The following is a 23,580-nucleotide window of genomic DNA, read 5'->3' on the forward strand; positions in this document are numbered from 1 at the left end:
AATAAAAGGGGGTATAATTACAGACACTGAGGAAATTCAAAGAATCATTAGGTTTCACCTTAAAAGTCTATATGCCACAAAACTTGAAAATCTAAATGAAATGGAATATTTTCTTCCTAGATTCCACTAATCAAAGTTGAATCTTGATCAGGTAACTAAAGTAATAGACCTACATGCCCTTTTGAAGCATTCATCAAAAGTCTCCCTGCCAAACCAAGCCCAGGGCCTGAAAGTTTCCATGCAGAATTCTACTAGACCTTCAAAGAAGAGGTAATGCCAATACTCTTCAAACTATTTCACAAAACAGAAAAAGAAGGAACATTACCAAATTCTTTCTACGAAGCCACATTCACCTTGATACCTAAACCTCACAAGAGCTAACTAAAAGGCAGAGATACACTAAGAAAGATTATTTCAGACCAATCTCTCTTATGAATATTGAAACAAAAATACTCAATAAAATACTTGCAAAATGAATCCAAGAAAACATCAAAAATGTCATCTACCATGACCAAGTGGCTTCATCCTAGGCATGCAGGGGAGATACAATGACTACAATGACAGAAAACCATCATTGTAATCCACCACATAAACAAACTGAAAAAGAAAAACCACATGATCATCTCAATAGATGCTGAAAAGCATTTAATAAAATCCAAGCTCCATTAATGTTTAAAGTCTTGGAGATATCAGAGATAAAAGGCAAATGCCTAAACACAGTAAAGATAATATACAACAAGCCTATAGCAAACATCAAACTAAATGAAAAGCAATTTAAACCAGTCCCAGTGAAATCAGAGACAAGTCAAGTTTGCTCACTCTCTCCTTTCTCGTCATCATAGTACTGGAAGTTCTAGCTATAGCAGTAAAACAACTAAAGTAAATCAAGGGGATACAAAGCAGAAAGGAAGAAGTCAAAGTATCACTATTCATAGGTGATATGATAGTATACATGAGTGACCCTAAAAATTCTACCAGAGAACTATTACAGCCTATGAACACCTTCAGCAAAGTGGCTGAAAACAAAGTTGCTAAAAAATATCTGAAGCCCTCTTGTATAGAAAAGACAAGAGGACTGAGAAAGAAATTAGGAAAAAAAAACAACCTTGCAATAGCCACAAATAACATAAAGTGCACTGGTGTGACTCTAACCAAGCAAGTGAGAAATCTGTATGAAAAAAACTTCAAGTATTTAAAGAAAGAAATTGAAAAAGATATCATAAGATAGAATGATCTCCCATACTCATGGATCAGTAGGAATAACAGCAAAATGGTCATCCTACCAAAAGAAATGTACAGATTCAATGCAATTCCCATCAAAATACCAACACAATTCTTTACAGACCTTGAAAGAACAATTCTCAACATCACATAAAAAACACAAAAAAGCCAGAATAGTTAAAAGAATCCAGTACAATAAAAAACTTCTGGAGGTATCTCCATCCTGGATCTCAAACTGTACTATAGAAAAACAGTAAATGTGGTACTGGCATAGAAACATACTGGTGGATCTGTGGAATTGAATCAAAGACCCAGAAATAAACCCACACACCTACAACGCCTGATTTTTTACAAAGAAGCCAAAACCATTCAATGGAAAAAAGAACATCTTCAACCAAAGGTGATTGTCTAACTGGATGTCCACACATAGAAAGATACAAATAGATCCATACTTATCACCCTGCACAAAAGTAAATTCCTTGTGGATCAAATACCTCAATATAAAACTAACATTCTTAATCTGTTATTTAAAAAAAATTGAGGAAGAGGCTTGAACACATTGGCACAGGAGACAACTTCCTGAACAGAACACCAGCAGCACAGGCTCTAAGATCAACAATCAATAAATGGGATCTCATGAAACCTAAAATCTTCTCTAAAGCAAAGGACACTGTCAGCAGAACAAAAGGATGGCTTACAGACTGGGAAAGGATCTTCACCAACTCTACATCTGACAGAAGGCTAATATCCAGAATATATAAATAACCCAACAAATCAAATAATCCAATTTAAAATAGGGTTCAAGGCTAAACAGAAATTCTCAACATAGGAATATTGAATGGTGTAGAAACACTTAAAATGCTCAACGTCCTTAAAAATCTGAGTAATGAAAATCAAAACAACTCTGAGACTCCACCTCACACCCATCAGAATGGCTAAGATCAAAAACTCAAGGGACAACTCATGCTGGAGAAGATGTGCAGAAAGGAGAACCCTCCTCCATTGCTGGTAGAATGTAAACTTGTATAACCACTTTGGAAATCAGTCTGGCACTTTCTCAGAAAACTTGGAATACTGCTACCCCAAGACCCAGCTAAACACCTCCTAGACATATATCAGAAAGACGCTCAACCATACAACAAGGGCATTTGCTCAACTATGACTATAACAGCTTTATTCATAATAGCCAGAAACTGGAATCATAGATGTCCCTCAATGGGGGAATGGATACAGAAATTGTGGTACATTTGCACAAGGAAATACTACTCAGGTATTAAAACCAAGAAAATCATGAAATTTGCAGGCAAATGGATGGAACTAAAAAAGATCACCCTGAGTGATGTATCCCAGAAGCAGAAATACATGTATGGTATATATTCACTTACAAGTGGATATTACCCATACAATATAGATTGGACATACTAAAATCTACAGACTTTAAAAAGCTAAAGTACAAGGAGAAACATAGGGAAGATGCTTAATTCTCATTCAGAAAAGAAAACAGGATAGACGCCAGAAACCATAGAAGAGAAAGAACAGGATAGGAGCCTTCCACAGATGAACACTAAGTGACTCCACTCAAGAGGTGATTGAAACAGATGCAGAGACCCACAGCAAAATTTTGTATAGAGCACAAAAAGTCTTATTGAAGAAGTGGGAGATAGAAGGACCTAAAGGGGACAGGGGTCGCTCAAGGAGACCAACAAAGCCAAAAAAATCTGGGTCCTGGGGTCCTGCAGAGACTGATGCATCAAACAAAGAGCATGAGAGGACTTAGAACCCCTGCTCAGATGTAGCCCATAGACAGCTCTGTCTCCATATGGGATTCCTAGTAAGGGGTGAAGAGACAGTCTCTGAACTCAGTTGCCTGCTTCTTGATCACTTCTGCCTGGTGGGGACAACTAGTAAGCCCACAGATGAATAGGATACAAGGAGTCTTAATAGAAACTAATAGGCTAGGGACTAATAGGACCTTCCCTATCAGAGGAAGGTAGGGGAGAAGGATAGGGGAGGAGGGGGGAGGAATAGTGGGACATAGAGTAGATGAGAGAGGGGGCTACAATTGGGATACAAGGTGAATATATTGTAAAAATTAATGAAAAACATGAGTGACAGAATGAAGCATAAATAAGACACAATTTACTGAGAAATACACAAAAAATACTCACCATCTTTAATCATAGATCTAGCTAGAAAAAAAAAAAACTTCAGCAACCGATACCTCAAATGACAAATAATGTATGTTTAGTGTTCTTCTTGGCACTATAGTAAAAGAGAATGTGACAGGATGCATACAATATCATTGGAAATCTTTCTTCATGGACTGAACATGGAGTGACTTGTAGGAGTTGAGATGTTGATTTACTTTCTCCCCACAGATTAGCAGGAATGTATCCCTTGCTGAATTCAAGAGTACCCAACCCTTGAGAGAAATCACTGCCTGCCCATGGCAGTGACCTTCCTGTCATTTGAGGATCCTCTGGGCTTGGCCCTGGTCTGCATGGCTTTGTACTTATCTTTCAGCACAACTAGTTTTCGGGATCTTTCTCAAGCACCATAACTCACCCATCATTAAGTCAATAAGCAGACTATAATAAAATACCTTAGTGTCTTCAAATGAAATTATTTATCCCTACTTTTTGTAGGTTTATATAAAGTGTATATCTAACCAAAATTAAAAGAGACCCTCATTTAAGCAATGTTATATAGATACACCCTATTTCAGAATAGAAACTACTTCTGAAAACACATTTTAGTAAGTTATACATGTTACTTTTTAAATTTGTGGACATAAAACTATTAATTTTAATTACATAATAGTAATTGTAATAAATAATACAGGTACTATATATTTTTCTTTTAGTATTTTATTTTTCTGGAGGAAACAGGAATTAGGTTGACAGTTGACATCTTCTGATGGACAGCAAAAATCTGGACCTCTGGCAAAGGGAGCTTGAAAAATTGTACATCCACAGCGGAAATTAGTGTGCAGAATTCTCAAAATGATGAAAATGAATCTACCATATGAACCACTTATAACTTTCCTTGACATATGCACAATGGACTCAACATACTCCTTCAAAAATATTTTCTCAACCATAGTCATTGCTATTCTGTTCACAATAGGTACAAAATGGGAACACCTAAATATCCTTCAACTGACATAGATAAGTGAAATGATATGCACATAAGTAGATAGAAATACAAGTGTCGATATTGATTTAGGTAACTCTAATCCAGAAAACAGATATAACATGTCCTATCTATTTGGAAGCATATAGCTCTAGATCTTCAGTTGTGAGTATACACCCTACTGTGAAGAAAAAAAAAAGAGTGTGGTGAAAGACTGGGGACAAGCCCCAGGAGTTGATAGTTTTCAGAGAGAAGGGAAGGATACGGTGGGGCAGAAATAAGTCAGATATGGTTGTCCAAAGAAACTTAGAGTCTTGACTGGCTGACAGTCAGAGTACTTCTTTATTTAAACAGATTTCAATAATAAAAGGTAAATTTACATTGTTCTAAAACATAGATGATATCCTTCTTGTCCCCAGACAGGAGTTTTAACTGTCTCTTGGTCATAAATTTAGCCATCATTGATAAACCTTATCTTTTACTATCATTTTTCTTCATCAATCCCATAACCTGACACTTTTGAGAATCTGGAGGCATATTTGCCACAGCCTGAAAGCCCATTCTCAGGTTGGAAGAATTCTCAGATTAATGGCAAAAGATAGAAAATCTTCAAGCCAGCTTGGGCATATTGTTTTGTCTCAAGAAGTATATTATCAAATTTTAATGGATAGCCTTAAGAAAAACCATTTATGCCAAAGCAGCAACAGTTATTATTAAATTCCTGGCATAATGCATTGTCTATACCTCATATCTTTGTAGAATTTACTTATGTGCTAAATCTAAGTATTCTTTCATTATTTTGGTCATACAACACCACAGTGATACTCTGAAAGCTGATATTTCTAGGAAAAGAAGGTCATAATTGCTCACTTTTAAAATAATTTTTACAAAACTTTCTTTGTCCATCATTATAGACTCTTGTGTAAGGTGAAGATGTCTCTAGCCATTCATTTACAGCTCTGTCTAGTCATTGAGGGGCATACCATATGTATCTCCTAATCTTATATGCCAATTAATCGCCTGAGGATACAGCAATACAAGGTATTTAATCTCAAATGCTATCAACTCTCCTAGCACTACAAACTTTGGTTGCCTTTTTAAGAGTATGTTGTTCTGATTATTTTCTTCTTGAGGAAGCACAGGGGTCGATTTTGCAAGACTATCTTGGAGCTGAAGTCTCATAAAGAATTCCCTGCCATTTTTATGTGAATTACAACTTCCACAAGGAAGACATTCATGTAGGACAAGAAAATTTATATTTCTGAGAGAGGCAGTATGCTCAGAATTTTTCTGGAGAAGCTTAGAAGCAGTACCACAGAGTGAAGGCATAAATGATTCATTGAAGTATTTCCCATTGCTCCAATGTCTCCAGGTCTTACATGTACTGAAAGCCCTCTAAGCATGTAGCAAGTAGAGATAAAGACCAAGCCTGAAAGACAGCATGAAAGCTATTGTAACATGCAACTCAGCTATGCTGGATCTTTGTCAAATAGCTGTGCTGACTTCAATACTTTAACTGTATATAAATTTTGGTGAAGTTTTAATCCATTTGGAGGTGACTTCATGTGAAAATAAGAACCTATTTCTATGTTTCTACATATAGACATCTAGTTTGGTCAGCATCATTGTTGAAGATTTTATCTGTTTTTACAGTGTGTATTTCTAGCTTTCCAGTGTGTATCTCTATTTTTTCTTATACTAGTAGTACATTTACATAATCAAATATTACTTAGACATTTAAAAAGCAAATCATGGAACATGAAGGTAAATGCACATTTGCAGGTAACTGAGAGTGAAAGAACCTAGACCCCAAAAGAGAAATAGGGTATGTATTTGGTTTACATATATATTAGTTGCAAGATGTATGATATGGAAGCAACTGAATACAATACCACAGGGGATACATACAGATTAAGAACTGGAGCTTATGGGAGGCAGAGATTTCTCCATAGGAAAGGGAAATAAAATACTTGGTACAAGTGGAAGGTGGGCTAAAAAGATAGAATTGAAGGGGATTGGGAAAGGAAGAGGGCAATGAAAAGGTAACATGAAAAAAGACAGGTAAAATCAAGGGTCATTTGTTTGGTACAGTGGAAACCTAATGCAATAGAAACTTTCTAAAATATAGACATATAAGAAGCCAATATAAATGAAATCACCACACAAGAAGAAAGTCCCAACTGGAAATCTCTTGTCACTAAAGAAAGCATCCAGTAATGGTAATAGTTTATATTTAACTGAGGTATTGTCCAAAGTAGTGTGATTGTAATGCCAAAACAATACAGGCTTTTGCCAAGACTATAGGCAGCTTTCCACAAATTGACTGCAATGCCCTTTTGCTGGAGATGACACTTACACTTACATGGAACACAAATAAATAGAGCTCGTACCTACATAGAACCTTCAGACTTACATTCTAGCAACTTTGATATGGGAAGTGCTCGGCAACTACAAGAGGAGAAATATAAACACTAACCCAGCTACCAAACTTTTGAACTATAACAATGTCCTACCTGTAAGACATATTAGTGCAAGAGTTGTAGGAGTGAATAACCAATCTATAGTTTGACTTAAGGCCCACTTCACATAATGGAATCCACACCTGACACTGGTTTATTGATCAAGAAAAAGAGATTACACAGCCCATGGTTCTGGGGGAAAACAAATACTACATTCTACTAAAAGTAATGAAATGACCATTGACATTCTGCTATACTCATAGACCAGTATCTTGTTCATCCATCATCAAAAAAAGTTCATCCTGCATCTGATGGAGACAAATTCAGAGGCCCATAGAGAAAATAGACAGTCAGTGAGAGACCTCAGAATATGCCCTTCAGGCTCTTAAGTAATTCAGCTAGAAGAGTGTAAGAGCCAGAAAGGATAGAGGATATCAAAGAACAAAGCACTATAAATTAAGAGGACTGAAGAATAGATAAACTGTGAGAGACTGAGGCAGTATGCACAAGGCCTTTAGTGTTCTGTCCCTAGCCCTATCTCTAAATGATAAGTGCTTGCAAATGAAAATGTAGTTTTCTCCAAGGGACACTCATTTTATCCCAGGCACTACTCTTAATTGTATTTTTACGAGTACATTCCAAAAGGTAGATGGCAAAAAATTTCCCTCACTGGCAAGTTTGGATTCTCATGTCCTAGAATTCTGGCATGCATTTAAAAGTTTTTTTTTTATCATAGTTCTTATTTTAATTTGCTGAAGATTTTTTTTCTATTTTTAAAGCTACAGGTTCTCTGTGTGTATACTATTGTTTCAAGTTTAATATTTTATGAAAGTCCTGCATGTATGATCAAGTCTTCATCATTTCCCAACTTGGGCTCTTTTTCTTTTTCTTTTCCTACTCAGATGTGTTTGCTTTTGTCTTTTTGCTATTTTATTTTCTTATTATACATTATAGCCCTCCTTTTCTAATATAAGGGTGAATTTAGACAGGATAGAAGGGGAGATATGAAAGATGCCAGGATTAAAGGAAGGGAAAATTTTAATCCGGATGAATATATAAGTAAAGTGACTATTTTTAAAAGAAAAAAGGAGAAGGAGGAGGATGAAGAGAAATAAAAAAGGAGGAGTTAGAGAAAGAAAAGAGAAGCAGGAGGAGGAGAAGGATTAGAAGATGATGATGATGATGAAGAAGAAGAAAAAGAAGACTAACAACAATTGTGTCAAAAGAAACATTAAATAGCCATGCACAAAAGATCCAGAAAATCTGAAAAGTTCAAAAAAGTAATTTATGAATAATAGAAATAAAAAAAGAAGAAAAAAACTCACAACAAAATCCTAGAAAATATTTTCAGCAAAAAAAAAAAAAAAAAAAATAGAAGAATGTATCCTTAACCTAATGAAGAAGGGGTAGCCTGTAAAAGTACAAAAAGTATATAGAACAACAATTAAAGTGTACGGAAAAGAAATTGTGCTCAGCACACAAAATCAAAACATTAAATGTAAAGAAAAGTATATTAAACAAAGAAGGGATATTAAAAGTTATAAGTTGAAAATACTAAGTTGCATATAATTTAAGCTCTTTAGAATAACTCCTGATCTCTCAAGAGAGATTCTAAACCTAGAATGGCTGAGACAGATTACATATAATCTTTAAGGGACCCTTATTCCTATATCCAGTAAACTTTCAATAATAAATGATGAATAAAGATATATTGCATAATAAAACCAAATATGAGCAGTATCTCTGTAAAACTTCACTACAGAAGCCAATCAATCGAACACTCCAATATAAAGTGTTAACCACCCCAAGACAACACAAAGAATGAATAATCCCAAGCATCAAATCAGGAGGCAAAACCCCACACCATTACTATAAAATAAAGGGAAATAATAAACATTGCTCATTGAAATCTTTCAACTTGGATGTTCAATTCTCCAATAGAAAGACAGGAACTAACAGAATGGACTAGGCAACAATGTCCATTCTTCTGCTGCACCTACTGAACACTCTTTATCATCCAGGTTGGAGAGCATCTCTGTGTAAAAGGATGAAAGGAGACAGTAGAAGAAAGTGGACCAAAAAAGAAGTTTAGTGGAACTTTATTTTATAATGTTTACACAAACAAATACTAAAATTCTTGAGTCAATTTAAAAGAGAGTATATACTGTACACACTGAATGAGGAGTTCCACCATTATCCATATGAAACAGATGACTTGGACTGATCCCACACACATCTACACTCATGTTTACTGAAGCAAAGCTTACCATGTGCTAAGATAGAATGGACTTGATTGTCCTAAATCACATGAGTGCAAAATATAATATTATTCAATTTTTTTATTCGTGGAAAACATGTACTTTTGTTTTTTGAGATTTTTAATATAATAACATTATTTCTCGTTTCTCTGTCCTCCCTACAAAATCTCTCATATATCCCTCTTTTGTCTCTTTCAATTTCAAGTCTTGGGTTGCCAATAACTGCTATTACATGTATCATGCGTGTGCGTGCGTGTGTGTGTGTGTGTGTGTGTGTGTATGTGTGTATGAGAGAGGGAGAGAGAACATTTAACATTTCAAGAAAGGCAACAATTTTACTTTGAAATTGTGGATGAACTCAAAATGTATCATCAAAAGTTATGACGTGAGGTAGACACAGAAATCAAACATTGTCTGACTTCAGTCCTAATTTGGCTAAAAGCAGTCAGTGCTCTGAAATAAGAATTGAATAGTCAGTATTAGAGCCTGAACATCACGGTGTAGTGGCATGACTTGTCAAAGAACACATTTCAGTGACAAGAGGAATAATATAAAGAAATACTTTGGGGTGCTTGCATAAGAGCTATTAATAATAGCTTACATTGTTTACTTGAGAAATATTCTGTGTACATTTTTTAAATCTCAATAACCAAAATGTTATAATTACTGTGTAAGAGATATTAATTTATTTATATATTATTTATTCTTCCATCAATTTTCCTTCCATTTTCACTCTCCTGAGTTTTGAGTAATCATTCTTTGCTCTTTTGAAAATTCAAGCCACTTTTTCATAAACTATTTTTACACACTTAACATATCAAAATTTGATTTGTAAAATATTTTATAATATTATAATACTAGGAATATATAACAAACCACTGAATTTTATCAAGGGTATTTATTATCTATAGTATTACAGGAAAAAGGAAATTGTGAAGCGATGCAGTACTATTCTTTCTAGTTGTTTTTAAGAGACAGTTGCCTGAGTCCAACCATTTCAGGAAAAAAAAACACCCTCATTTTCTTCTTTTTTATTGATTATTACAATTTATTCACTTTGTTTTCTGGCTGTAAGCCCCTTCCTCATCCTCAACCAGTTACAACCTACCTCCCTCTTCTACCCCTATGCTGTCTCTCCTACTCCACTAATAGGGGAAGTCCTACTTCCCTACTATCTTATGCTAGCCTATCTTATCAAGTCTGACAAAGAATGACTGCATCTTCTTCCTCCTCGGCCTGGCAAGGCTGCACCTTCCAGGAGTAGGTGATCAAGGAGCCTTCCACTGAATTCATGTCAGAGACAGCCCCTGTTACCCTTAATAGGGAACTCACATGGAAACTGAGATACTTATGAGCTACATCTGAGCAGGGGTTCTAGGTGTTCTTCATGCATGGTCCTTGGTTGGAACAGGACCCCCTGGGCCCATATTTTTTGGCTCAATTGGCCTCCTTGTGGAGGGCCTCTCACATCCAGGTCTTTTTACCTCCTGAATCTTCCATATTAATCCATGCTTTCTGCCCAAAATTTGGCTATGAGTCTAATCATCTGCTTCAATACCCTGCTATGTAGATTCTTTCAGAGGCCCTCTGTGGTAGTTTCCTGCCCTGTTCCCTATCTTCCCCCATTACCAATGTCTATCCCATTTGCCCTTCTGAATGAGGATTAAGCATCTTCCTTAGGGTTCTTCCTGTTGTTTAGATCTTTTATGACTCTAGATTTTAGTATTTTTAAACCCTATATTATATGACTAATATCCACATATAAGTTAGTATATACCATGACTGCCTTTCTGCTTCTGGATACCTCACTCAGAGTGATCATTTCTAGTTGCATCCACTTGCCTTCTGATTTCCTTGTTTTTAATTGCTGAATAGTATTGCATTGTATAAATGTGCCACAATTTCTGTGTCCATTCCTCGGTTTGTGGACATCTAAATTGTTTCCAGATTCTGGATACTGTCAATAAATATGTTATGAGCATAGTTGAACAAATGTCCTTGTTGTATGGTTGACAGTCTTCTGAATATATGCCCAGGGTTGGTATAACTGAATATTCTAGTAGCACTATTCATAATTTTCTGAAAAAACACCAGATTGATTTCCAAAGTGGTTGTAGAAGTTTATATTCCCACCAGCAATGGAGGAGGGTTCACTTTTCTCCACATCCAGTCCAGCTTGTGTTGCAAATGATGTGATAGTATCCATGAATATCAACCAGGAAACTCCTACAGCTGATAAACAACTTCATCAAAATGACTGGATACAAAATTAAATTTAAAAAAAAGTGAAGCCCTCCTGTATACAGAAGACAAATGGGCTCGGAAGGAAGTTAGAGAAACAAAACCCCTTCACAAAAGCCACAAATAACATAAAGTATCTTGGTGTGACTCTAATCAAGCAAGTGAATGACTTGTATGAAAAAAAGAAGAACTTCAAGGAAGATATCAGAAGATCTCCCATACTCCAGAATTGGTATGATTAACATAGTAAAAATGGCCACTCTACCAAAAGAAATCTAAAGAGTCAATGCAATTCCAATCAAAATACAAGCACAACTCATTACAGACCTTGAAAGAACAATTCTCAGTTTCATACAGAAAAACAAAAAACCCAGAATTGATTTAAAAAAATGCCTGTACAATAAAAGCTTTTCTGGAGGTATCTTCATGTGAGATCTCAAGTAGTACTATAGCACAACAGTAATAAAAAATGGCATGGTACTGGCACCTGTACTTTAAATCTTAAAGGGGTGTGCATCTACTCATTAATCATTTTTATTAAATCATATCAAGAAGCCGAGGGGAAAAACAAATATAGGGGAATCAACTGCTGTCTCAGTTTTAGACCCAGTTTGAGGGTGCCCAGACAGCCAATGCTGCCTTGGGCTATTTTTTCTGTTCATCAACCTGAAAGCATCCCTGCTTTTCTATTAAGAGTGTACTTTTCCTAACTTTAAATTGTTCTCCAAGATTTTTTACATTAGCAAAAACATCTTCCCTGAATTTGTTAAACAATCTATTTTTCCAAATTCTTTCTAAGTGTAATGGCTATTGCTAACAATCTACATCTATGGCTCCTTTCAAGGGCAGTGGTTAATTAATTGAACTGCTCCAGTAAACATGTGAAAAGAGATCAAGCATTGTTAATTTTAAATGCCAGTGATATTGCCCAGTGATGAGATAGAAGCTTTCTTAGAGTTTTCATACAACTCATGTTATAAGGAATATGGGCATCATAAGGGCAAAAAGCAGAGATATGCTACATAAGAACACAAAGTCCTCTGGAAAATCAGTTCTTGGGATTATGCTTCTCCAAGACAAACTCATCATGATTATGCTAACAGGGGAGCCACATTCCATGAGTTCTACAGCTGTTCTGCTGTTGCTCCTGCATGGCGCTTGACAGAACGAGGTAGCCAAAATAGTTTGCCTATATGTGGATGAGGGGAGGTAAGGTTATCTCAGGCCCTGGGAAGGAGAATTCAGGGTATTGCATGAGCTGTACTAGCCTGGAGGACCAGATAACATGGAAGGACTGAAGGATTTCTGAGAGAAAATGGCAGGTAGGTTTGATTTGATATGTTAACTAGGAAACTCTGCCATTAGTTTCAGGTTTGAATCCCACTTCTATGGTAACATAAACTTCAGAGAGAGAATCATGGTCTCCATTGCATAATGATCTTCAACTGAGCTCACAGCGAAGAAAGGTGACAAAGACAAAGATTCTGTTTTTCTTTTCTTTCTATATATCTCCTTTCTTTTCTTTGAGGGAGGGCAGTTAACCAAACTAGACTCAAATTTTTGCTGTTTTGCTTTGTTTTTCTTACTATATTTTATTTTATTAATTGTTTTTATTTTTCACAATTTATTCATTATATATGCTGATTGAAGGTCACTCCCTCAACTCCTACTGGTCCCTCCCTCCACCTTCCCCCATCCCCTTCCCATAGACTACTCAAAAGGAGAGATCCTCTCCCCTGCCATTCACTCTTACATTATCAGAACAGTACTCAGCTATTAAAAATAGAAAAATAAAATTTCTGCTTGTATTTATTTTCCATGGGCCACTGTACTCACCTTAGAAGATTTCATACCATGAAGCTTGCCTGCAACCTTACCTTGAACTAAACACTAAGTATAACTCATTTTAATGAGTCCCATCCCAAGATACTGTTTGATTGACCATCTCAAATCCAGAAACATGTGAAATTTGAAATGCTATGCAGTCTGAAATATTTTATCATAGGCATTTCAGAGAATGTGATTCTCTTGCTGCCTGGAGGTCTGTTTCCCACCAGCCCAGGAAAGCATGAGGGGCAGAAGATGAGTAGTATAAAGCTTGGAAAGCTCACGAGCATAACAGTGGTTAGCCACTCTGGGAGCCACCTCAGAAAGTAAGTTCAACTTTTATTCCTGAAAACAGAACACAGTGGCTTATATCCCTTGGGGAGTACCTGGGATGCTCCAAGCATAGGTATAGATAATTGTTTAATACTAGGAAATTCAAGAATGCTAGATTTGCATTAAACAGCACATTCCTATTATATGAATAAGAAGAACAAGAACACAGAACCAAATTATCCTATATTTGAAGGGAGGGGAGAGTTATCAGGGATCTGTGTCAAAGGCTATCTATCAAATTTGATTGGTGGTTTCCATGTCTAAAGATACTCTCCAGATGAAGTCAGGCAGAGAAAACGCACCATTGACATGGTTACCCATCTAGGCCAGAAGCAGAGTCATACATGGAAAAGAAAGCCTCCTCCCTCATATCTCAAAATTCAGTGTGGGTTGTGATTTTTTTCAGTAGTACCCCTGGAACAATAGGTATGTGTACACAAAGAAACTTCTACAGGCTACCACTGTTGTGATACTCTCAGAGAACTTCCTGGCTGGTGAAAGTTCATTTCCTACATATTCATCCACTGAACTAAAAGTTTCTTGTGTAAAGTGAGGCAATTGAAAACACTGAATGTTGAGAATCAGGATTATCAATAAGTCTTCCATAAACACCTTATTATATAATACTGTTGCATGTAATTGATATTCATCATTCATTTTATTCTTTTTAAAAATAAGTTTATTTACTTTACATTCCAATCAGAGTGTCCCTCCCTTCTCTCCCCCAGCACTTCCCTCCATTCCTATTGCCCCTATTCCCTTTCTCCTTCAGAAAAGAGAGGTCATTTCCATTGAGCTAGTTTTTCAGTTCTGTTGGATCTCAGTTGACCAAAGAACACAAAGGACTTTCCACATTGCTTATAGTCACAGAATTCCTCTCCAGTAAGGATACTTTTATGAGATGATGACTCTAGATTTGTGCAAGGCCTCACCATTTTAACACATTCATAAGTTCTCTTCAGTATGAATCATTTAATGGTGATGAAAATTATAGAAATATGGAATGGTTTCACCGTGTTAAAAGCAGTCATAGGCTTTCTGTCCATTAGGATTTCTTTCATGAGTGTGAAGATGACTCTGAAGTGCAAAAGTTTATTCACATTGGTTGCAGTCATACAGCTTCTTTCCAGTATGTGTTCTTTTATGTATTAAAAGATATTATATGCAAACGCTTTCCCACATAGTTATATTCATATGGTTTCCCTTCAGAATGTGTTGTTGTCTTAGGAGATGACTGTTACATGTAAAGGCTTTATCACACTAATTACCATCACCAGGCTTCTCTCCACTGTGTGTTTTTTCACGTTTTTGGAGACCACTCTGCTGTGCAAAGGCTTTGCCACATTCGGTATCTTCATAAGGTTTCTTTCTTGTATGTTTTCTTTTATGGCCTATGAGATGACTTTTTTTGTGCAAAGGCTTTACTGCCCTGGTTACATTCATAAGGTTTCTCTCCAATGTGTGTTCTTTTATGTCTTATGAGATGACTGTTTTGTGCATAGACTTTACCACACTGGTTACATTCATAAGGTTTCTCTCCAGTGTGTGTTCTTTTATGCCGTATGAGAGTACTGTTTTCTGTAAAGGCTTTACCACATTGGTTACATTTATAAGGTTTCTCTCCAGTGTGTGTTCTTCTATGACTTACGAGATGACTGTTTAATGCAAAGGCTTTACCACACTTATCACATTCATAAGGTTTCTCTCCAGTGTGTGTTCTTTTATGGCTTAAGAGAGTACTGTTTTCTGCAAAGGCTTTGCCACACTGGTTACATTCATAAGGTTTCTCTCCAGTGTGTGTTCTTTTATGGCTTAAGAGAGTACTGTTTTCTGCAAAGGCTTTACCACACTCACTACATTCATAAGGTTTCTCTCCAGTGTGTGTTCTTTTATGGCTTAAGAGAGTACTGTTTTCTGCAAAGGCTTTACCACACTCATTACATTCATAAGGTTTCTCTCCAGTGTGTGTTCTTTTATGCCGTATGAGAGTACTGTTTTCTGCAAAGGGTTTACCACATCGGTTACATTCATAAGGTTTCTGTCCAGTGTGTGTTCTTTTATGTCTTGTGAGATGACTGTTTTGTGCAAAGGCTTTACCACACTGGTTACATTCATAAGGTTTCTCTCCAGTATGTGTTCTTGTATGGCTTTTGAGATGACTGTTTTGTGCAAAGGGTTTACCACATTGATTACATTTGTAAGGCTTCTCAACAGTGTGTGTTCTTTTATGCCGTACAAGATCAGTGGAATAGGGAAAGGCTTTACCACATAGAGTGCATTTAGAAAGTTTCTCTCCAGTATGACTGCTTTCATGCCTGCAAAGATAATTAGTACATGTGAAAGATTTACCGCAGTCATTGCATTACACCAATAAGTATATTTATCTATATGAATTAATTTCATAATTTGATCTCTCGGTAAAGAAGAATCAAATTTTAAAGTTTTATCACTTTATTTATATTCATGTTTTTTTTTCCCTTCATTATGGGTATTTTTGAAGATCCCTGTGATCGTAAGAGCATTTGTTACATGGTTCACTTTTATAACATCATTTTTTATAAGAGTTTTTTTGTATATGTGAAGAGTATTTTAAGAATTCAGAGCTTTACCACAGCAATCCCATTCACATTTTTTTGTACTGTATGAATGACACTTCCTTTGCAAAGTGAGCCAGGACAAGCAGAAGAAGTTCCAATTTTCTAGTATTCATAGGTATTTTCAGCTGTATGTGTTTGCTGATCAATTCTCAGTGAAGTTGCAAAACCAATTAACTGTAACCATTTATAGCATTCAGAAAATCTACTCAAAGTGGGGACTACTACAAAATTAATTGTTCTTGGAGAAAGGCAGGTACACTGCTTCTTTCAATACCCCTATGTTCATGTGTCTTAGAAACATTGTGACCTATGATATGACAATTTAAATTACAAGAATAATAAAAGATTCTCACATTGAATTAACACAGTTTGTTTTTTGTTCATCATAGACATGTCATATAGTGATTAAATTTTCTCTACAACAATATTCTTGACTTTCATAAGCTGCTCCTTTCACTAAACTTTACATTACTGCATGAATATGAGTAACACTGGTTATACTATAAAATATTTCTATATTAGAAGGTTTTGTACACATACTAATCGCATATTCAATGTGTATACCTCTTACAATATGTGAGTAGATAGAATGAGACTAAACAGATTGGCAGTACAACTTAGTAGCTGTTATGTCCATATGATTCAAATGGTATTTTCTGTTACAATATTATTTTATTTTCTTCTATCTTAGGGGAGTGCCTTGCAAACACAAATTAGATACCTGAGATTGAAGTACATGGAATTGTGAGATTTTAATGATCATCATTACACTTAAAGCAGTGCTGTTTTTACACTGTTGCTTTTCTTTAAAACTTCCAGGACACAACCAGGTGTGCTGGTCCATGCCTTTAATCTCAGCACTTGTGGAGGCAGAAGCAGGCAGATCTGTGTGATTTTGAGGTCAGGCTGGTCTAACAAGCAAGTCTATGTCAAGCCACAGCTACGCAAAAAAAAAACTATTTAAGAAACAGAAAATAAAAAGCTGCCAACAAACAAACAAAAAACAAACTTCCAGGACAAATTAAAATTTCATAAGATTCATATCTGTATCAGCATGCAAATAAATTTACCTTTTATTACTTGTAGAACTTTGAAAATATTCTTCAATATTGTGGTCTTCCCAATTGTAGCCTAAAATATAGTAACAGGAAATATATGTTGTTGGAAATATCATATTATTATAAAGGCAAAAGTTAAATCACTATCTTCTGTGACCCTTAGAAACATGCCTGATTTATTCACCTCATTCCTCCTCATTCTCAATTGAAATTACAGAAGAGAATCAATAACAAGTAAGAGTTGTCTCCTTATTTTAAAAGAAAATTTGCAGTCTTACCTATAGCAGTAAGGTTTTTACAGGTCTCTAGCATCACATCTTTGTAGAGTTGCTTCTGCGAAGGTTCAAGCAAAGCCCACTCTTCTTGGCTGAATTTCACATGCACATCATCAAAGGTCACTGAATTCTAAAATTTGCCATACATTTGTACAAAAGAAAGAGTGGCAACAATATAAATTTATACTTCATTGGCAATATAATCTTATAATTCTAGTGCTTTTTCCATTTATTTTCTGACACTGAAGAGCTAGTTTTAGACCTTTGGGTGTTGTGTATCAGGTCAAGGAGGGGACAAGAAAAAATCCTAAAGGTTAGATTGTAAGGGAAACAAAAGTCGTGCTTTGAAAACCTGTGTTAAAGGAGTTTCAATAGTTTGTAAGACATGAATATAAAGTAGCCATTAGTTGGGTTCTTGAGTGATCTATGAATCATCTTCAGTTACTTGGGTGAGTAGGTCAGGACCCTGTCATGAGACAGGTGGGAGGAAAAAACACAGTCATGATATTTTATCTAGCAACAAATGAGATGTGGATATCAGGGTGATGTCAGTCAAAAGACAACATGGCACTGAATATCATGTTTTGACCGGAGATCAGAGATGTGGCATATCAGTATATGAAAATTGGGGGTTATATATTTGTGGAAGGGAAAGTGGACTACAGCGAATAGATGGATAAAATAATGTGAGTGGCAAGCAACAATAATCCTAGCTGATAACATCATATTTCTGAGTGACCAGACAAAAGAAAAGGCATAGAACACATGATTATTCTTTGATTATTGTTTTGTATATTCTCCCTTCTAAATCATGTATAGTGTATAGTTTAAAAATAAAGATTAAAACTTTTCTATTAAAAAAGAAGTGTTACTGTTATCACTAAGTCATTTTAGAAGAAAAGTGAATAATGAAGTTTAACTGTGTCATATCTGAACTTTTTGAAGAAGATATACCTTTGGAATAGTCATGGTAATTAATGTGGACAAAGTCAGAGAGAAGAGAGTGAAATAGAAAGAGACAGAGACACACAGAGAGAAATTAAGAGATGAGCAGTATTAAGTACACAACAGAGAAATTTATGAACAGTTACTAACAACAAAAAATGATGGACTAGCTGGGTGTATTCTGTCATGCCTTTAATACCATCACTCAGCAGGCAAAGGCACGTGTATCTTATTGAATTGGATGACAGCATGATCTATGCAAAGAGTTTCAGTACAGCCAGACCTATATAGTAAGACAGAGCCTCCCCTAAAAGTCAATGAAACAAACACAAAAGATTGAAAGAACTGAGAGGTCTTTACTGAAATTTCTACAAGGAATTATACATTCACTCCAGTTGTGTATTCATTTTTCAGAAATCTGCACTGCCCTAGCTTAAACTGTAACTTTAATAAGATCTTACTAAAAGGGAATGCATGTTTAAACAGCTAAAAATAGAAAGATGAAAATATTAGCAATATAAATGATGATCTTAAATAAGCAGCATAACGCAAGAGAGAGGGTTCAGTAGTGTGGAGCTCTTGCTGCTTTTGCAAATAATTGGGCTCAATTGTCAGTGTTTTACTGGGACCCACTACTATCAGTTGCTATAAGTTCATGAGTTCTGAACACATATTTGGACTACTGTGAGATCAGGCACCCAAGAAGTTCATATTCATGCATACAATCAAAATACTCATATTCAGGAAAAATTAAAAACAGATCCCAGATAACAGAGCTGATCGCACACTGTGTCTGCTCAGCGGGGTAGCAGAGACTACACAGTGACAAATAGTTGGAACTATTGGCCTCCAAACACCATTGACTGTGTTTACCAGGTGATAAGAAACCCAATGATGAGAAAAAAAATTGGGTTCAACTGCAGAGTACCCAGCTAATCCCTGTAAAATTTCCTGGGCTGTTTTGGCAGGAGTAACATTTTCAAGCAAATAGACCCAAGAATCGTGTCTTGATCATTTTCCAAGGCTGAACTGTGCACCTCAGGGCATCAGAGACTGGAAGTCCCACTCTCAAAAAAACCCCACAGGGAAGAAAGCAACTGGGACTGACCAAATGTCACCCAGTCTATCCCTAGAAAAGATCCTGCAGACATGCAGGCACATAGCAGCCAGCCCTGAGTGGGGCTCCAGCCACCAGACCCACACACCCTCACACACCCACACACCTCATCACAGACAGAATTGTGGAAACCCACAGTTCTGAGTTTCCCTGTTGGGAGAAAACTCCACATGGAGGGGAACAGCAGCTCCTAGCTTAGAGCACTCAGCTGACCCTCCACCACTACCACCACCACATATGGGAATGTTCTCGGGAAAAGTTCTCAGGTTCCTGTTCAGTCACCAGCGTGGAACCACCACTCGTAAGCAAGTGCCCACTCACTCCACACACACCCTCCCAACAGTACAGACTGGGTCTTTCTGTTGAGAGAAAACCCAAAGGTGGGGGAAATATCTGGCCCTACTTCAGGACACCTAGCTCTAGAAAAGTTTCTGGTTATCCACAGGCTCCAGACTCTAGCCTCCTGATTCACACATGAGAGTGGTGCACACCTGCCACTGATTACTACTTGGGTACTGGGGAAAGGAGCTCCAAACTTAGACCTAAAGAAGCTTGGGTTCCCTGAGATCAACCCCCAGATACTGCTCCAAGGGAAAACCAGTTATTCCTAACTAAACTGAACAAACCACGGGGCACCCAGTTTACAGCTGCAGCTCACTAAATTTACAGCAAGAAATCGAGCTGCAGGGCAACTGTCTCCCAGACTTCTCTGGGTTAGAGGAGAGCTCCGTTTACTAACAAAGGCAACAATTACCACTCAGGTCTGTACATCTGAGGTGAACTGTGGCAGTTATTGAAAAACACCTGCCATTCAGTGACCATACCCAAAAAGCTGAGGAGGCCTCCTTTGGGAAAAATCTACTTCCTACCAAGGGGATTTGACCCACGACAGGATTCCAGAAAGTAACAGAAACTAACACCTAACACCTAAGATAGCCCAATGGGTAGAGGCCAGCATAAAAGCTCAACCAACAAAAGACAGAGCAATATGGCATCTCCAGAGCCCAGTTATCCAGGAGCAAGCAGCCCTGGATACCCCAGTGCAAATGAAATTCAAGAAGATGACCTTACATCCATGCTTATGAACAGGATAATAGAGGAAACAAATAAACTTTGTAAAGGCCTAGATGAAGATAAAGTCAGACAGAATATTGCCATCTGCAAAGAAATAGAAGAAGATAAAGACAAACAGATTGTGGCCATCCTTAAAGAAATACAGGAAGTTGCAGCCAAACAATTTGTGGCCTTTAGAGAGGAAATACTTAAATCACTGAAAGAAATTAAAGAAACAGAGGATTGTTCAAACAAACAGCTAAAGGGATTGAAGGAAAATAGTCAGAGAGGTGAAGGAAATCAATAAAATAGCTCAAGATCTGATGATAGAATTGGAAAAAATAAAGAAAACACAAATGGAGATTTTAGAGAGAAAGAACTTAGGGAAGAAAACAGGAACTACAGAGCTAAGCATAATGAATAAACTATGAGAGATGCAAGAAAGAATCTCAGGTGTAGAAGACACAATGAAAGAAATCGATGTATCCATCAAAGAAAAGGTTAAATCTAAAAAATTCATAACACAGACTATCCAAGAAATCCAAGACAACATGAAAAGGCAAAACCTAAGAATAATAGGAAGAGAGGAAAAAGAGATTCCCTCCTCCAAGGCCCAGAAAATATTTCCAGCATAATCATAGGAGAAAATTTCACCAACTTAAAAGAATACAAGAGGGCTACAGAACACCCAATAAATTAGATCAGAAAAAAAATTTCTCCCACCATATAAAAAACAGTAAGTATACAGAACAAAGAAAAAATACTAAAAGCTGCAAGGGAAAAAGGCCAAGTAACATATAATGGCAAACCCATCAGAATCACACCTGACTTCTCAACAGAGACTATGAAAGCCAGAAGGGCCTGAGCAGATATCATGCAGGCCCTAAGAGAACACAGATGACCTCCCAGGCTATTATACCCAGCCAAAGTCTCACTCATCATAGATAGAGCAAACAAGATATTTAATGACAAAAACAAATTTAAACAATACCTACCCACAAATCCAGAGGTACAGAAGCTCCTAGATGGGAAACTACAACCCAGGAAAGCTAACTACATTCAGGAAAACACAGGGAATAAATAATGTCACTACAGCAAAACTAAAAGTAACCAAGCACACAAACACACTACCACAAGCAACATCAAAATAAAAGGATCTAACAGCCACTGGTCATTAATTTACCTCAACATCAATGGACTTATCTCTCCAATAAAGACACATACTAACAGAATGGATATGTAAACAAGACCCAACAATCTGTTGCATACAAGAAACATATCTAAGTCACAAAGATAGACATTGCCGGAGAGTAAAGATCTGGAAGGAGGGTCCAAGAAAATGGACCCAAGAAACATGCAGGAGTAGCCATTCTAATATGTAATAAAATAGACTTTAAGTATATGGAATCCATCAATGTAATCTGCCATATAAACAAATTGAAAAAAAAAAACCAACAATAGAGGATCATTTTCTTAGATGGTGAAAAAACATTTGACAATATCCAACAGTTGTCCTTGTTTAAAGTCTTGGAGAGACTGGGGACAAAGGCACATATCTAAAAATAGTAAAGACAGTGTAAAGAAACCCCATAGCTAACATCAAACTAAATGAAAAGAAAGTTAAATCAATTCCACTGAACTCGGGGACAAGGCAAGGCTAAACACTCTCTCCAAATCTCTTCAATATAGTACTCAAAGTCCTATCTAGGGTAATAAGAAAACTATAGAAGATCAAGGGAACACAAATTGATTAGGAAGAAATCAAATATCACTATTTACAGATGATATGACAGTATACAAAAATGACCCCAAAAATTCCACTCTAGGAAACTTCTACAGTTGAAAAACACTTCAGCAAAGTGGCTGGATATAAAGTTAACTCAAAAAAAAAAATCAGTAGCACTCCTGTATACAAAAGACAAATGGACTGAGAAAGAATTAGGAAAACAACACCCTTCACAATAGCCAGGAAAAAAAAAAAAAAACATAATGTATCTTGATGTTATCCTCAACAAGCCAGTGAAAAACCTATATGAAAAAAACAACTTCACGTCTCTGAAGAAAGAAATTGAAAAAGATACCAGAAGATAGAAATATTTCTCATGCTCATGGATCAGTAGCATCAACATTGGAAAAATTGCCATTGTACCAAAAACAATCTACAGATTGAAAGATATTCCCATCAAAATATCAACACAATTCCTTAAGGAACTTGAAAAAAAAACAATTCTCAGCTTCATATGGAAAAATAAAAAAGCCAGAATAACTAAAACAATCCTGTACAATAGCAGATCTTCAGTAGGTATCACCATTCTTCATCTCAAGCTCTATTATAAATCAATAGTAATAAAAACTGCACGGTACTGGAATAAAAACAATCAGGGGATCAATGGAATTGAAGTGAAGACCCATAAATAAAACCACACACCTATGGCCACTTGATTTTTGACAAAGAAGCCAAAACCATGCAATGGAAAAAGGACAGCATCTTCAATAAATGGTGCTGGTCTAACTGGAAGTTTACATGTGGAAAAATGAAAATAGATCCATATTTATCACCCTGCACTACACTGCAGTCCAAGTTGTTCAAAGACCTCAACATAAAGCCAGATACACTAAATCTGTTAGAAAAAAAATTGGGAAAGATCCTCAATCTCATTGGCATAGAAGGTAACTTCCTCAATAGAACACCAAGAACACTGGCTCTAAGATCAATAATTAATGAATAGGATCTCATGAAACGAAAAGCTTCTATGAAGCAAAGAACTTTGTCAAAAGAACAAAATGACAGCCTACAGCCTGAGAAAAGATCTTCACCAACCCTACAAACAACAGAGAGGGATAATAAACAAAATATATAAAGAGATCAATAAATTAAAATCCAGCAAACCATATAATCCACTTTAAAACTGGGGTACAGAACTAAACAGAGAATTCTCCACAGAGGAATATCAAATGGTAGAAAAACACTTAAATAAATGCTCAATATCCATAGTCATCATGGAAATGCAAATCAAAATGACTCTGATATTCCATCTGAAACCCATTATGCCTAAGATCAAAC

At 36.3% G+C, this 23,580-nt stretch overlaps 1 protein-coding gene across 1 annotated transcript in view; it reads right to left on the reverse strand.

Annotated features, from left to right (window-relative positions):
- Positions 1-15,833, reverse strand: part of LOC132651126 (zinc finger protein ZFP2-like) — a gene marked incomplete at its 5' end in the record, with an annotated part of 38,576 nt that extends 22,743 nt beyond the window's left edge. The window contains 2 exon segments of the mRNA XM_060376413.1: positions 14,761-14,860; positions 14,862-15,833. Coding sequence (XP_060232396.1) covers positions 14,761-14,860; positions 14,862-15,833 — 1,072 coding nt within the window.
- Between the last annotated feature and the right edge of the window lie 7,747 nt (positions 15,834-23,580).

This window comes from Meriones unguiculatus (genome assembly GCF_030254825.1).
Source record: "Meriones unguiculatus strain TT.TT164.6M chromosome 13 unlocalized genomic scaffold, Bangor_MerUng_6.1 Chr13_unordered_Scaffold_40, whole genome shotgun sequence".
NCBI classification, from domain to species: domain Eukaryota; kingdom Metazoa; phylum Chordata; class Mammalia; order Rodentia; family Muridae; genus Meriones; species Meriones unguiculatus.